Source organism: Capsicum annuum, chromosome 7 (genome assembly GCF_002878395.1).
Source record: "Capsicum annuum cultivar UCD-10X-F1 chromosome 7, UCD10Xv1.1, whole genome shotgun sequence".
In the NCBI taxonomy this organism is placed as follows: domain Eukaryota; kingdom Viridiplantae; phylum Streptophyta; class Magnoliopsida; order Solanales; family Solanaceae; genus Capsicum; species Capsicum annuum.
This window is the reverse complement of record NC_061117.1, coordinates 25,091,804-25,108,307: the sequence shown is the minus strand read 5'-3', so window position 1 is coordinate 25,108,307 and position 16,504 is coordinate 25,091,804. Positions and strand designations below refer to the sequence as shown.

Genomic DNA, 16,504 nt, shown 5'->3' with positions numbered 1-16,504 from the left:
ACGCCCTCTAAAAATCTAAGGGCGGGCTTCAGAATCGAATGCCGTTGCACAGCAGGAAAAGCACTATACATTAGACATTAGTGTCTACAACTTTTGGTACCATGCTAACTTTAAACATGCCGATTAAAAAACCATAATCATGATATTACGTTGCAAATGAACTTTTTGTTTGATTTGATTGCAAAATGATACCATGCTTGAAAGGGTAATCCTCCACATTATTTAAAGTGTATTAACTTTCCACCATAGGCACAATGCACCAAAAAAGGAAGTCTTTAATTATAAGTTTTTCTATAACCCCCCGCCCCAAGAGGCGCTTGAGGAAAGGTAATACCCAAATCCAGATGATGAGCTAGCTAGCATCTTTGCGTATGGCTTTTAGTGGGATGAAAGTGGATCACAGAAAAGGTCTATCAATGTCAGGTAGTACAAAAGATAGCAAAATATGAAATATTGAGGGCCCTCAACCTCAACACATAATAATCCAAAAGTAAAGAATTTTAAATTCCATCATCATAGTTTCAAGAGTGAGACACACCCCCACACCCACACCCCCTCACCCCACCCCACCCCAAACCAAGCCTTTTATCTATATATTTGAGTACCATTAATTCCCTATTTACTACACAAAAAAGGTTAACAGCAGAGAGGAAGAGTAAAAGTGCAATGAAGGATAAAGAAGTTAAAACAAGAATGAAGAGAGGATTTTGGAAACCTGAGGAGGACTTGATATTGAAGAATTGTGTGGAGACTCATGGAGAGGGAAACTGGGCTACCATTTCTGAGAAGTCAGGTATACTTCAAAATCTTTTAGTCTACAGCAAGTTATAACTTTAGTTACTCTATACGATGTCATAACTGGTCTACTAGAATGCTGACATCCACGAGTTTAACGTTTCAATATCTGTCATCTTAGGATTATTGAGGAGTGGTAAGAGCTGCAGACTAAGGTGGAAAAATTACCTGAGGCCAAACATCAAGCGAGGAATGATGTCAGAAGATGAAAAAGACCTCATCATCAGACTTCATAAGCTTCTTGGCAACCGGTCACTGTTTTCCCACTGCCTTCATGCTAATACAATTTAATTAAATAATTAAATCTTTCCTGCTTTTTTACTATAGTTAACTCACATCGCTTTGGTACAGATGGTCGCTAATTGCTGGTAGGCTACCTGGAAGAACAGACAATGAAGTTAAGAACTTCTGGAACACACATTTGTACAACAAGAGATCCTGTAAAGGCAAAAAGAAGCATGTGAAGTCCAAGGAGGCAAATACTCACAGCCCACAAGGCAAAACACAAGAGTGCCCTGCTGATACAGTAAGCAACCAAGAAGTGGCCACCAAAACAGTTTTAGATTCATGGATAGAAGAAATGCAGGACTTTAACTGCAGCTTACTATCACCTGTGATGAATAGCATGCCATTTCTCGAAGACGAGCCGTTTATTCCCATATTGGACGACATAGTCTTGCTTGAAGCATTCACAAGCTCTGGCAAAGAAGCATGGAGTGAGATTCAGCCATTTCTTTAGAAATTTGTGGTAGTATTACTCTGCTGCATCCTTCACATAAGAGCACAATTTCCACTACTACCATAACAAGTTAACAACTCCCATGCTAGAGGTTTCGGTTCTGATCTTGTGCTTCATCTGCTTGGAAATGTGCATGAGCTTATTTGCGAAACCAATTTATGCATGTACCAAGAGGTCAGAAATGACGACAGATCTACCTTTTTCTAAGTATCGGCTTCCTCCACTACTGCCAACTCCAACTAAGCTAGCTCTCTGGTTTTCAATTTTTATTCGCAATGGTGTAGAAATAAAACTTTGAAAATTTCAATGTAAGGGCATAAAAATGGTGAAAAAAGATGGTGACTTCCAGCAAAAATAAATTCTGATTATCAGAATCCATATATACACTGAAAAGAATATCACAGTGATTCCCAAGGTCACGATTTATGAAATTAAAATCCAAATGTGGTTACAGTACGTCATCATCATCCTGTTGATTGTACATTGAAGTAATCTCAAATGGTAATGAAGGCGGAGTTCCAGGAGGGATGCAAGCTTCACCATTTTCACCGGCACATATACACAAAGCCTCAGCATCCCTAAGGATAGCATCCAGGTTAATATGACCACTTAGCTCATTGATAAACTTTAGCAGTGTGTCGAAATCCATCTCTTCTCCTATTATTTTACTGCGGTGTCGTCTCAGAATTGCAACACAGACATACAGATGAAGATGCTCGCTCAAATAATGCGTCCATAAGACCTCCCACAACCGCATTGTTTTTTCAAAGTCAAATTCCCTATAAAAGGAAGGCAACATATCTCAACTAAAAGGAAATCAAAGCATTGATTTAGTGCAATTTGAAGTCTAACAGCCTAAACTGAAAGTAACATAAGATTTGAGAAATGCTAGCTGCATTAAAGACATTCAAATTACTAAAACTATAACATTTTTGCTGATGTGAAATCAAACATTCTTTTATCCCTTTGTAGCTCTTCCCATCCACGGAGAGAGGGATGCTGAGAAGAAAGGATGCACATCCATATAGCTTAATGCTTTAAAGGACCACATATCATGCTTCCTTTCAGGGAAATGTGAATGGATTTCTTTTAGTTAAAAAAACCTTACAATACCATTGTCTTGTAGTTTGGAAAATATCTATGAATGGAGGCCTTCTTTTTTGGTGTATCATGTATGTTAAAGGAACATACAAAACTTAATAGAATGAACTTAGTTAAACCTCTACACATATTTTTATACCCTAGAAATTACGAGGGCCAGTAACGCATGGTTGAAAACTTGATCGATAATTGGTCCCCCGCTACTTTCTCCATATAACCCATTATGTATGCCTAATCTACTCATCACATGCTATGCACTTACCACTAAATCCCTGGACATTAATAGGTTCAAGAGAATATCTAAATACATAAATAAGGTCCAGAAGTGGTTATCCAGGTGAATGTGGAAAGGGATTTTTCGCTTCAGGTCCTTAGGTCAAGTGGCCATCAATGGCCAAAAAGACAACTTCAAGGTGTATATTACACCTTGTAATACACACCTTGAATTTGTAATCCACGGCTATCTCAAAATCTCACAAAGGTCAGAAAAAATTCGACATATTAGTCATATTCATCAGCATAATCTATCTTCTTTTTTTGCTATTGCATTAGCATAGTGTAACTGAAAAATAAAAATAGTAAAAGTTTGTTTAAACATAGAATCCACGGATGATCTGTTAATACAAAAGTGCATAATATGTTGGGTAGTTATCAGGCACAAAATTTTCAGGAGTAGAACTGCTTGCCTTTTGAATTGAATAAGAACCCAGCGAAAGCAGAAGAAATAATTCAAGCAGTCTTGCTGTTTGAAGTAATTGTGCAAAGGATTATCCAATATCTCCACCAACTGCATAGCCCGGTAATTTTGCATCAGACTTTTGACAGCAAACATATACTTATCAGCCAGATAGGGTGAAATCTACAAGAATCTCTTATAACAGTAAAAGGGTAAAAAAGGGATGGAAACACCAGAGGTTTAAGAAAAAAACAAAATGCAGCACTGAAAGACATTAGCCATAAAATGATTCATTACTAAATACTCAGGCATGTTTAGGTGGTTATCGGAAGGATAACATTTGTCTGACACCTAATCCTTCAATCAGAAAATTGTTATGCCAATAAAGAGAGTCTTGCATTGCTTCATGGCCTACTTAGAGATTATAGAGACATTATGGATTTGTCGGCAGTTAATAGCAGATCATTCGGGATTTCATTGGCAACAAGTGTTTTTCTCGATGAGCATGTACCATGGCATGCTGTAGTTGTGTTAATAGACTCACAATATGGAAGGAAATAATAATCAGGATGCCTTCATGCAGACACAATGTCCTCTCTTGCATTGTCCCATTACAAGTGAGTTGTGGACACATACGTTCATATTAGATTTTATTTTCTGCACGATAATGCTTTAATTGAATTCTAAGACCCTTTTAAGCCTTCGGTAGCTTTTATTTTTCAGGCACCTCTACCAATACACAGTTTATTCATGAAACCAAAATAATAATAAAAAAAAAACACTGAAGAAAGGCAGTGTCTATGTACAAAAAGCAAGAAAGAAGCATCACTGAGGTAGACAGTATAAAACTGAACATTGAATACACAAGCTGGGGGTGGGATGGGGGGTTGAGGAACTGGCAAGAGAAGAGATGGAAACCCCCCCCCCCCACACACACAGAAAGAACCTTTGACAATGCAAAAAGCTGAGAATGCACTCCGTTCTGGTCGCGGTTAAAATTTGGTCCAAGCCGCTCCATCAATTTTACAAAGCACCAAAACGATTCTGCTTCATCTTCCATTACATACAGTATTGGTGAAAGAAGATCACTCATACCCTACAAATCAACAGAATAAAAGAGTTCATCAGAAAGTGAGCAAACAAGAAAGAAATGGAACTGCACTAAGTTGTAAAGAGAATACTGGAGTAGAAAGGCACCAACAACATGGATAGAATAATCGAAAGCATGATTCCACCAGTATCATCCATTAAGAATTGAAGTTTCTAGAGATACATGACACACAAATGGGGAAACGGAGTAATCTCAGGTCGGTAATATGAAACACTATAATTTGCATTATGTGAGATCATTTCTTCAACTGATAGTGAGACAATTGCTTCCGAAAAAACCGAATTGAAGCTAAACAATCAGGACATTGGATAGCAATTATGTTGGGTACCAAAAAATATGCGTAAAAACAGCATTATTATGTTGTCTAAAAAATGGTAGTGTCAAGAACAGGCAACCAGCTCAGACGCACCTGATCTAATCTAGCGGATATCTGGTAACTCTGTGCACCATGGTTTAGACAGCAGATTTTCCAAATGAAGAAAAAACTTCTCAGTTCGAATGCAGAATCTCTGGTTAAAATATTCAAGCTTCTGAATCTTAACTATTTTATTTCAAACCATTATACTACCAGAAAACAGGGATCTATTTCTGCAGAAAATTAACATCAAGTTTGGACTCAGTGCTGTCTAGGTAGACAATATTTCAAGGTGAAGTTTCCCTAGGATGAAACAGCACATCTAAGAGAAAGAAAAAGGGTGGCAGGAAGCCTGAATAATTTCAAAGTTTGCGAAATCTGAAAATCATGCACGTAGCTGATTTAACTTTATATTCGCAAATACGACCAATTAACATAACAAAGTTACCTGACAGTAACCCAGGTCAAAGTTGTAGAATGAGTAAGTGAGCAGAATGTCACGCAAGCACTTCACATTAGAATTATCATCCCCATCATAGAATGGAATTGACCTATCAGTCCTGACCTTCAAGATCAATTTAAAAGAAAACGGAAAAGGAAAGAAGAGAAATAAGAAGTCTCGCAATTTTCCAGTAACCAAAAATAATACACTATACTATTAAGTATTAACACAAGTAGTTAGTGGCTCGGATGTAAAGAACTACGTACTGGCTCTCAACCTCTCATATAGAAGTCATTGATAGGCCCTAAACGCTGGACTAATTTGATACTTACCACATCTTTCTCGATAAGAGCTTTCCTTTCTCGGAATTTTGTGAATCTTTTAGACTGCTCTTTAGTGATGCTCTGCATAAATAGATTCAACATAAACATAAATATCTAAAGCTTAGTTTTACCAAAAAGGACCTCAAAGCCATTTTCTTATCATTGGTCCTCTCTGGAAAAAAGAAAACAGGATAACTAATTTCCCTAGTAGAACAGGAAAGCGTAACTCCACAACAAAAGGGGATGGACTTCCGTAGTGGAACACCAAAAGTGAAAGTCCCAAAGACAAATGATTCAATTCCTGTAACCCAGAAGTGTACTACAGATTGTTAAGCACTTGGAACAACCTTTCCAACGGAACACATAAAAAACAGTTACTAACCCTATGAATATCTATTCCTCATTTCAATATTTAATTTACAATTGGCATCATATAATTTTAGTAGAAACAAAGGATTGGCAGTACTCCCATGAAATCTGAGATTAAATCATTCTGTGTCTATTGAAGGACAAAGCTTGAGATGTCAAAAGAGAAAATAGAAACATCGAAATTCAGCATCATGATGATGTTAACAAGAAGCTCATCAAATTGCAAGTGAACAAAATATTAGATGGCAGCTTATCAACAATTGTAATCATGAAAGACATTTAAAATCGAACAAAATAAACTAATAGGGATTAGAAGGAAGAGGTCTAGAGAGAGCTACACAAACCTTCCACTGGTTCTTTATTGTTTCATACTCTGACTTTCTGACAGACACGAGATATTTCCTCCCGACATAAGTTGAATCATACGAATGATATCCCAACAGAAATCTCCAGACCTGGAACCACAATGACAAATGGGAGTATATTATTTCTTCTTAGACAAACTCTGAAAGGGGCAGATCCCCACAAGAACATACCTCTTTCCTCAGACCTTTCTCCATTCCTCCATAAAAGATCCTCTTTCTTAGTGCTTGTGAATCTAAGACCCTGCCTTCAGAGTCCAAAAAGGTGGACCACTGGGGAAAAACTTAATGAAGTAAGGAATGAGAACCTTAGCTGCAAATGCCAGACACAACACACTAAATAACCACAGGCTCCAGAATTGTTAAATTGGAATAATCGTGTAGACACACACACGTAATGAAGGAGTTTCTCATCCAAGGCCAACCAGATGTGCAGTGTTTTGACAAATAATATTTTGAACTAACTTATGATATCTACGTTATGTGGTATTCTTAGAATGCCATGCTAACCAAATTAAACTTATAAATAAATCTTGGGCATTAAAGTCTTCATCGAATGGTATTTGGTCTTTGAAAACCAATCTTAACTCAAAAAAGTTACAGCATGTTACCTCTTCTATTTGGAGGGATCATAGATCACAGAAAGAAGACAGGAACTAGCTATTAGTTAATAATTTTAGTCAAGTACTCATTATCTACATACAAAATGCCAGATGTTGAACATGGAAAAATGTTGTCTGATCAGATTTCTGTCCATCTCCCACTTATGTTCAATCGCATAGCCCATTTTATGCGTAAATGTTGGGAATTGTCATAGATTGATGGAGAGCACAAAAATAGCAAATTTGCGAAAAATGGTTTTAGCAACAATTTGCTTCTCCCATAGGTGCATGCTACATTTGCACCTCATTGTATCTTAAATAGGTAACGGTTTCTATCACAAAGGAATTTGGGCCACAGGGACCTTAAGCTGAATGGTACAGGAGATTCATAGATTCATATAGCTGATCCTAGTTGATTTAGAGTGTCATGGTATAGAGACTCATACAACCAACCCCCAATAATCTAGGATTGAGAGTAGTTGGTTTGATTTATTGATAAGAGATTAGTAACTAATGAAATAAAAACATTAGGGCTTCCAGTATAGAAATACATTCTTGCAATGGAAAGGTAATATGAAGAAGTTCATGCTAAAATGCAGAGTATTTAACGCCAATTCCTAACGAACTTTCTCAAAAAAAAATTTAAGTGGTATGCAGAAGCCAGCAAGTAAATGATAAATTGGGACAAACAATGCCGTCAAACATATCAGCTATTTTTTAGACGTTCTCTGTTGGAATGGTAACATTCTTTTTTTCAATAAAACTTCCATAAAACAAGCTCCAAAGAAACATGCAGTTAAGTTATAGGACACCTTGAATAAAGATTTCAGGGACGTGTTGACTTCCACTTCCAAAAAAATACTTTCTAAGCTGAGAGACTTTCACTGTGATAGATAGAAAATAAGCTAAGATGAATTAGCTTGCAACTGATTCTAACGAACCACATAGGAAACTCTTCTAATACAGTGGTTATACAATGACGATGTAGAACTTGGAGAATAAGTGGCCAGCATGTGATCTGTTACAAGTTTTGACATGTGCCTCAATTCTCTTGGACAAAACAAATGAATACAACAACACAATTAACCACAACAACATACCCAGTGAATTCCCACAACAAGAAGACAACTAACGGAATGTGGAAATCCTTTGCTTACCCCCTCAATGATATAGTTGTTTTCACGATGTATTCAAACGTTAACTATCACAATTGCAACTATGAACCATCTCAAAATTTAAACTTTTAGAAAGACATTTCTTTTATAACCATTTCTCTGGACCAATTTGTGTGCTCCTAGTCTAATTCCAGGGTCTACCTGCTACTTCCAAACAGTACAGGAACCAGGTAACTCTACCCACCAAGGATTGGACAGATGAGAAGAAATCACCTAGTGTTTCCTTCGAAAGACATTTTTTTTTTTTTTGAAACTGGTAACTTTTCCTTCGAAAGACATTTTTATTTGTATTAGGTTTGTGATACACTTCCACACAGACGGCTTAATTCTTTTCTTGAGTCAAGCACGTGGAAATTTGATAATAGGTTGTGTTGAGACTCAAAAGCCTACTCTAATTCCATGTTGAATTGTGTGATCACCTCATTTAGAAACTTACGATTTAAAAAGGGGTCACTTCTATTTAGTTGGTTAAGCCTGCAACAACAACAAAATGAGATGGACCTGAGCTTTTGACAGAAACGACTTACTTGACCTATCATTGGCATGATGCCAACAGTTCAAAATTGCTACCTTAAAATAAGAAACAAAGACAAGCCTTATACCTCTTTAGATCCCAACGGAGCCTGGCGTGGTTTTCCCCATACTAGTGATAATTTGTCATACTGCAGAAAAAAAGGAAAAAGTGTTGATGAACCACAGACTAACTAAATGCTCTTACTAACTTCTAGGAAGTGATATGGAGGGAGATTGGGGGAGAGGAGGGGGTTCCCAAAAAAACTCATGCTACTGAGCTAGATATGAATAAAGTAGCCTAGACAAAAAATGGTACTTCGAAAAATTCTCTCAAGCATAATAGTTTGTTGATTGGTAAAAATGTCTCCCGAAGCATAATAGTTTCATGGATTTTCCTCTAAATTCCAACTATTAACAAGGATATCAGTTATTATTACAGCTACTGAAGGGGAAGTAGCTCCGAAATATGGCAAGTACTTCATCCACCATACTACCTGAACTGGGTTTTAATTCGCTTATTATATGCATCAAGTATTAGTTGTATATAAAAATTTATTTCTATGCATTTATTTACCAGTAAGTAATTATAAAATACTGTGTAATCAAAATGAAGTGTACTTTGAACTTTATAATAATATAAAATTCCACCAAAAAACAAAAAAGATGGCCCAGTCCAGTCTACATCTACAGGTATGATCCAGATCGTGCAACTTTATTCATCATTTTCAAATTGGTTCGTTTAGAAAAATTGTCTTTAAACCTAGTTCCATGAATAATCCAATGATCTTTGTTGAAGTGTGACCATCTCATCTAAAAGTTTGAGTTGTTAGAGAGAGCACATTTTTAATTATTTAATTATATTATGTTTCCTCCGCACGTGTAGGCCTGATTCTTTCTCATGGGCCAAAAACATGGCATATTTTTTTTCTTTTTGGGTGGAGGTGAGATTTGAACCTAGGAACTCTTGTCAGCTCCGATGACATGTTAAGTGGGGGACCAACTCATTTAAAAGATGAAGTTGTTAGAGAGAGCACACTTTTAATTTGATGAACAATAAAAAAGAAAAGGTAAAAAGTCCAGTTTATCCATGATCTGGGGCAACTATATACTAACTAACGTCATCTTGTTGGACGAATTTTTCATCTCACCACAAAAGCTGAAAACTAGTAGGTTTTATTTACAGATACCAGTTACAATAAGTTAATAACATGCTCAACAAGTCAAATGGCTCCTCAGTTATTGACAGACCTCAAAATTTTCATCACGCGATGCAGCTTCTTCATTCTGACTATGTTTGTCACAAGAACTTTCCTGTTTAAACATAGAGAACAACGTCAGGGCAGTCCTGTGATGGAGTTGATACTACATCCAAAAATGCTATTTTGATGGATTATTCTTGTATGGTTTTGAGTAGTCGGCAATAAAGTGAGGCAGTTCATTCATTCTTTGCATCCAAGTATAAATAATGTCAACAGCCTTGCCACTTTTCAATTGGAGCACTAGAGAACTTCTAAACCAAGAAATAGTCCCATTTCATATTAACTTGCAGTTTTTGGTGTATTACTAAATCTTATTAAGCAATAAGAGCAGAGTTCTCCTTGTTGACTGACCAAATCAAATAACCAGTTCCTTAGAAATTTAAATGCATGAATCAGAACTGATGCCATGAACATTATCTTTTATGTCAGGGTCTTTCAAAGGAATGAAACTAATCCAGAAAGCAAAGTTGAGTTCATGTGAAGTTCTTACCTCCAAAGAATCTGCAGGCATAGGAACATCTTCAAATGGCTTGTGAACATCATTAGATTCAACAAAAGAGCAATTATTTGTTCTTTTGCCATGCTTCTTCATTGCTCTAGAAATGAAACCATCACCATGAGCTTCCCGAAGGAGTTGAGATTTTGTTTCACGTGCAAATTTGGTGACAAGAGAAAATTTCTCCAGTACTTGAATAGATAAATGTTGAGGATCATTGTGTTTTTGTCTTTGCCTGCCATTTTGTTGAATATATGCAGAGGTCTTATCAAGGGCTTCACTGTCTGTCCGACTGGATGAAGATCCACTAGGTGCAACCGATGAAGTTGGACTGTCTGCAACAGAAACAGCCCCGGGAAGCTCCAAGGAAGAGAGAGTTCTCTGTAACAATCATAACAAAGTATGAGGTGAAAGTGTGAATCTGTGAAGGAAAACTAGAGCAGTTGTTAAAGACAAGAAAAAATTAAATGACATTAGCTGCGCCTGCACCTGGAGCCGATCGTGGAAGTCATTGACAAGAAATATATTTGCATCTTCAGCTGACCTGAAAATACCTTTTACTAGTGAGAAAGGAAATCCTTTCAATAATCTAGTTACTCTCTATCAGTACTAAGGTCAATAACAGCAAATTAGATACAGAATCAACCAAGATCCCAAATTTCCAGTACTACATGTATCTTTTCCTTCTAAAACATAAAAATGTAGTTTGCAGCTATCCTGAAAAAGAAGGTGAACAACCCACATCTTCCAGAAAAATTAGTTCTTATACTAGAATTTCAGCTAGTATAAACATCATATGTCAACTGATAGGTGGCAGTCCTACTAGTATTTGCAAGAAACTTACACTCACCTCGAGCCACCTCCAAAGATCATATTCTTTATTTATCTTCCACCCACCAAAGAACCTCCTATTGTGATTAAATAATATGACTGATAATTTGTTAATTCTTATTTGTATGTTACACTATTATCAAGCTCAATCCATGTGTGAGTTGTCTTGTTCTAATTTTTACATTCTCATTTTTTGTAGCTCACATAAAAGGTAAGACGGAAAAATAAAGGGATTTTTGTTTCAAATTGCATGAAGAATCAACAAGAAAGAAAAAGAAAAGAGAAACATAAATCTGTGAAATTTGTTATAGAAATCACAAGCTGGTTCCGAAAGGAAGAACAAGTAATCAAATTCACCTCACGAGAAAAACATGTTGCTTAATTGTTGCTAGAAACTCCTTGAGACCTCCAATGTAAAAATAAAGTGGAGGAAATGCTAGCCCTGCATAAGACACAATAGATTCAAAATCAACAAGTTGGTAGTATGGAGAATATTAAAACAATCAACAAAAAACAGCAGGAAAAATAAATCGTGCATGTTATTAATCAAAACAATATACAAATAAAGGCATGCATGTAATCTTTGAAGCTAGATAGAATAAAAATGTCTACCCATCAAGAATACATATGTGTCTATATAAAATGATGCACAAGCTAAATTGATTGACTTCAAACATCATGATTTCCTGCAATTATGACGCCTAAATCAATCACTAGGATTACCAAAAGTAGTCCTGAAACATCATGATATTATAACAGATTATTGAACTAGAAGAATCAACAGCTAATTTTCTCAAATAACACTCATGTACAGAAGGACTGTCATAAAACTTACACCTATTCAGAAACTTGACTCCACCCACTAGCTTACCGTGGATTTAGGAGCAATTTTGACTCCACCCCTAACTTCCAAAGTATTGCCCGTAGTTCTTCTCTTATGCTTCACAAAAATTGCCTACCACAGGCCATAACATTTCCATGAATCATAATGTGTTTCAAATCTTGCTCAATGGACCAAATCTAACCATGTATCTAGGAGCAATTGATTCCTAATCTAGCTTCTCATTCCCAATAGTAGTTCTCTTGGCCTTTGAACTATCCAAGAATCATAACATTGTCATGATATCATAATGCTTATATTCATGGAAATGCATCCGAGAAAGCGTAAATCAAATGAGATAAGTCTAAGAATCTTCAGGCATGTTTGGCCAAGCTTATAAAATTTGCCCATCTTAAATGACTTCTCCAGAGGTACTACTTTCACAATGCAGTAGGTTTTGTTTGGCATACATCTGAGAGGCCCTTTTGCATGTATTAGATAAATAATTTGTGTTTGGACAATCATTTTAAGAATGCTAGAGTGTAAAAGTGCGAAAATGGAAATGTAATGATTCACTATTTTCCTTGTAAAAAGACCAACCTAGGGTCTTATAACATGTCTTAAAGACTCCGATTAGTCTCCTCTTTAGCCCAAGAATCAGTTTACAGTTAGTATCATATACATAGATAAATATTTTAACAATTTATTAAAAAACAACATACCCAGTGTAATCCCACAAGTGGGTTTGGGAATGGTAGTGTAATCCGAAGAGAGACTTTAATTATGTTTTTGAAATATATTTAACTAAATTGGAATAAGAACCAAAAAATACATCAAAATTTTTAGACTGGCTTTTTAGCCACCTTGATCACTTAGCTTTATTGCTGCGTATGATCACGAGCACTCATAAAACAATACTTTATCTTTTTGCTAGCACAACCTGGAAACAGGTTTCTTTGTAATGGAAAGGTTAGGCCAAGTCCCCCTTTTCCTCAAATGTACTTGGATATTGACAGCAATAAAATCGTGACTCGTGTTTGGATTTTTAAATAAAAAACATTAAAATTTTTAGTCAGCATAAAATGTACTAAAACCAGATTGGTTAAACTTAGGAGGGATAATTTAGTAAATAAAATTGTCCGATAAGGATATATTTTTGAAAAACAAATCTTATGCTTTTGCTTCTAACTCCAAGGAAAAACTACAGATTTTGCTTTCTCCCACTGTAGAAAACTGCTTCTACTGATACTCGATCACTTATTTTCTCAGAAGTTTAGCCAAATATCATAACTCTCAAAACTATGTACAAAAGAAAAGCACTTCTATTTTTCCAAAAGGCTGACCAAACAGGCTATCAGTGATGCATAATGAAGATCTTTGATGGATTATCTCTGCATATAATATCATTGGGCTTCCTATTTCGTAAGTTCTCAAGAAATATGTCAGCTGAGAAATTGGGTAATGAAGCGACACCAGACATGCATGGAATAATTAAGAATACAGAAAGTAGAAGTGATATATTTCCAAACGAAACAGAGAGAGTAGCAAGTAAAACTAACTTCTCACAAAAGGAAAAAAAAAAAGTTGGGGGGTTTACTATTCCATGATAACAACTCCAAAAATCAGAAAGATAATACAGTATATGACTACGTACCTGACGACAAAACTATAATAGCATACTGCCAACCCAAAGTAGGAGTGTGTCTACGGATTGACCTGATATCCGAGAAAGGCACTGCTCTTATTGTATAGAGACTTTTATCTGAACCAAGATACATAAACAATAAGCATTATGGATCAGGTGTCAGAACCTTTTTGCAAAGAGCACTACTTTTTTGTTTGGATCATAATGCAGATAAGTTGAGCCCAACCTTTTTCAGACAGCCTTGCACTTGAGCTTTGCCCTTCATATGGAATCCAAGTCTGTCAAAAAGCAAATTCAACAGATCAATTAAATAGGCAGAACCAAGTGATATTTGATTCAATAGCGAGAGACAACCCCCCCCCCAAACACATAACAAAAAGGCATCATCCTTGTTCCATGAGATGAAAGGCAAAAGGACAAATTTAAGTAACAAGACATATCTGGTTAATGTACCAGAACATAGTTTGAAAGGAAAATTAGTTACATTTTCACCCACAACCCCAAGAGGTTATTGATCTATTCTACAAGCAAAAGATTGATGGACACCTCATATATTTAACTCTATTATTCATGTTTAGTAAGTTGTATTAAGCCCTGCTACTTATGCTTGTATTTCACTCTTTGAACCAAATGTCATTTAAAGAAACCTCCAAACATTAAGAGCTCTGTGCATCCACTTGCATTTTGAAACTTCAATTTTACTTCACATATTATACTTTGATACTCAACTTATGGCAGGCATAAATGTTGTAAGCTTTAAATCATGCATGTCATAAAAGAGTAAATGATCCAATAGCATTTATCAAACCTATATTTGAAAACTGGTTCACACAAAAAAAATTAAGTCTAACAAAGGAAAAATAATTCTACTTATACCATTAACAGAAAACCTCCTTGCTTGATCAGCTTTAGCCGACCTCTGATCCTCTCCCATACATGCTGAGTCGGGTGTATCGCCACATTATCTTTCAAATATACTATTTCAGCTCCGACTTGTTCACTGGATGAACTCCGATTACTACTACCACTCCTAGTCATACTTGCCGAACCCTAATACACACCACATAGCAGGACAATAATCAGCTTCAATAACTTCTGAACAGTTAATAAACTACATATGAAACAAGACCAACATGCTCAACCACCAGAATCAAGCTCCTTAATCAATCAAACACCATAAGAACAATTTATTTCCTAATAGCTACAGCTCTAACTCGATTATTTTCTAATAATTGTTGTACCTTACAAGCCGAGATAGCAACGGATTATTTCGAAACTTATTAAATATACTCAATGTAGTAGCATCAAATCTATGGCAATAATAAACAGCAATTTCCATATGGCGATGAGATGATTTGCAATTGGAATTTCTCACTTGTTGCATCAAAGCAGTTGAGATTATCTCGAATTTAAACTCCACGTAATCTTCAATAATTTGAAAAATTGATCAGGAAAAAAACAAACAAATGCAGCATAACTACTAGATGCATGAACTTAGGAATCAACACTCATAAATCAGAGATCTGAAAATCACACATCACAAGCACAAAACTAAGTTCATCAATTATAACAGTAACGCTCCACTTTCAAGAAATGGACAAAAACAGCAGCAGCATTCAATAAATATGTGAACAACACGGAGAGTTTGTAAAATTGAGGATAGTGAAAACTCCGAAGAGTTAATTTGGGACGGAAATAGCTGACTTGTTGCATCGAAGTAACTGAGATTATCTCGAACGTAAACTAAAATTGCAATCTCTGATAATTTTAAAATTGATCAACGCAGCATATGAACTAGATGCCTAAACTTAGAAAATCAACAATTAGCATATACTCTTAATATTAAACGAAATCAAGGAACTAAGTCCATCAAATTATAACAGTAACACTCCACTTCCACGAAATGGACAAAAACAGTATCAGCATTCAATAAAAATGACAAATGTGAACAAAAGGGTGAGTTTGTAAAATTGAGGATAGTGAAAACTCCAAAGATTTAAATTGAGGCTGAAATAGCTGACTTGTTGTATCGAAGTAACTGAGATTATCTCGAATTTAAACTAAAGGCAATCTCCGATAATTTTAAAATTTATCAATGCAGCATATGAACTAGATGCCTAAACTTAGAAAATCAACAATTCGCATATATTCTTACTATTAAACGAAATGAAGGTGCTCAATACGCGTAATCAAAGCTCCCAAAATCGTACATCACAAACACAAAACTAAGCCCATCAAATTACAGTAGCAAAACGGAGAGTGAGTAAAATCGAAAAGAGTAGAAATGGCGAAGAGATAAGTATGAAAATTGGAACTTATCAGTAGTTGCATCGAAGTAATTGAGATTATCTCAAATTTAAAAGAATTGATGATCAAATTATAAGAGTAAATGATCCAGTTTTCACAAAATTGAAGAGAGAGTGAAAATGAGGAAGAGGAAATTTGCGAACTTGTTGAATAGAAGCAGCGTAATCGTCGTCGTCGTCGGAGAGATCGCGCAGGTCAAATTCATGCATTGTTAAGTAGAGTAGACACCTACTCTTGCTGACTAAGGAAGAAGATTCGATTAATGGAGCAGCTATGCTTTCCGTTTGTTCACCCCTTTTTCAATATGTCACAGCTAGTATTTCCTTTAAATTTTAATCCATTTCAAAATAAATTAAACTTTTAATATGCTTTTTTCTTACAAAAAATTACACAAATACACAACTTATGTTTTCAATATTATAAAAAATTTCAACTCCCTAAACATATTACAAAAATTCTACATATACATAGAATGTTATGTATATGTTGGTTATGTTATGTATATTAATAGGGAGAGAGAGTAAAGTAATTAAAAAAATAAGAGAGAGTGTAATTACTTTTAAAAGATTGGTATTTATGTTAT

At 35.6% G+C, this 16,504-nt stretch overlaps 2 protein-coding genes across 3 annotated transcripts; one reads left to right on the top strand and one right to left on the bottom strand.

Moving 5' to 3' along the window:
• The first annotated feature begins 489 nt into the window (after positions 1 to 489).
• On the top strand, positions 490 to 1,912 carry LOC107852654 (transcription factor MYB82). The gene is made up of 3 exons (XM_016697684.2): positions 490 to 793; positions 917 to 1,046; positions 1,147 to 1,912. The coding sequence occupies exons 1-3, from the start codon at positions 667 to 669 to the stop codon at positions 1,532 to 1,534; spliced, it is 645 nt and encodes a 214-aa protein (XP_016553170.1). The 5' UTR covers positions 490 to 666; the 3' UTR covers positions 1,535 to 1,912.
• LOC107852653 (TBC1 domain family member 17) lies at positions 1,878 to 16,220 on the bottom strand. 2 transcript variants are annotated; one of them, XM_047393454.1, is made up of 16 exons: positions 16,065 to 16,220; positions 14,491 to 14,664; positions 13,841 to 13,892; positions 13,624 to 13,731; positions 11,507 to 11,591; positions 10,808 to 10,862; positions 10,313 to 10,699; positions 9,812 to 9,874; positions 8,653 to 8,712; positions 6,448 to 6,546; positions 6,256 to 6,366; positions 5,552 to 5,623; positions 5,226 to 5,342; positions 4,258 to 4,407; positions 3,322 to 3,422; positions 1,878 to 2,313 (listed from the first exon to the last, which is right to left on the bottom strand). In XM_047393454.1, the coding sequence occupies exons 1-16, from the start codon at positions 16,128 to 16,130 to the stop codon at positions 1,983 to 1,985; spliced, it is 2,031 nt and encodes a 676-aa protein (XP_047249410.1). In that variant the 5' UTR covers positions 16,131 to 16,220; the 3' UTR covers positions 1,878 to 1,982. The 2 variants fall into 2 exon arrangements, with proteins under 2 accessions (XP_047249410.1, XP_047249411.1); XM_047393455.1 differs by lacking the exon at positions 16,065 to 16,220 and adding an exon at positions 15,770 to 16,034.
• Positions 16,221 to 16,504: the final 284 nt, after the last annotated feature.

Bases quoted from the DNA above. Each gene is read 5' to 3' on its own strand.
- LOC107852653 (XM_047393454.1), bottom strand. From the start codon at position 16,130: ATGCATGAATTTGACCTGCGCGATCTCTCCGACGACGACGACGATTAC. The intron at 6,547-8,652 runs GTATAAGGCTTG...GTTTTTCCCCAG, and splicing joins CTCCGTTGGGATCTAAAGAG to TGGTCCACCTTTTTGGACTC. The intron at 5,624-6,255 runs GTTTGTGTAGCT...CTATTTATGCAG, and splicing joins CAATAAAGAACCAGTGGAAG to AGCATCACTAAAGAGCAGTC.
- LOC107852654 (XM_016697684.2), top strand. From the start codon at position 667: ATGAAGGATAAAGAAGTTAAAACAAGAATGAAGAGAGGATTTTGGAAA. The intron at 794-916 runs GTATACTTCAAA...CTGTCATCTTAG, and splicing joins TACCATTTCTGAGAAGTCAG to GATTATTGAGGAGTGGTAAG. The intron at 1,047-1,146 runs GTCACTGTTTTC...GCTTTGGTACAG, and splicing joins CATAAGCTTCTTGGCAACCG to ATGGTCGCTAATTGCTGGTA.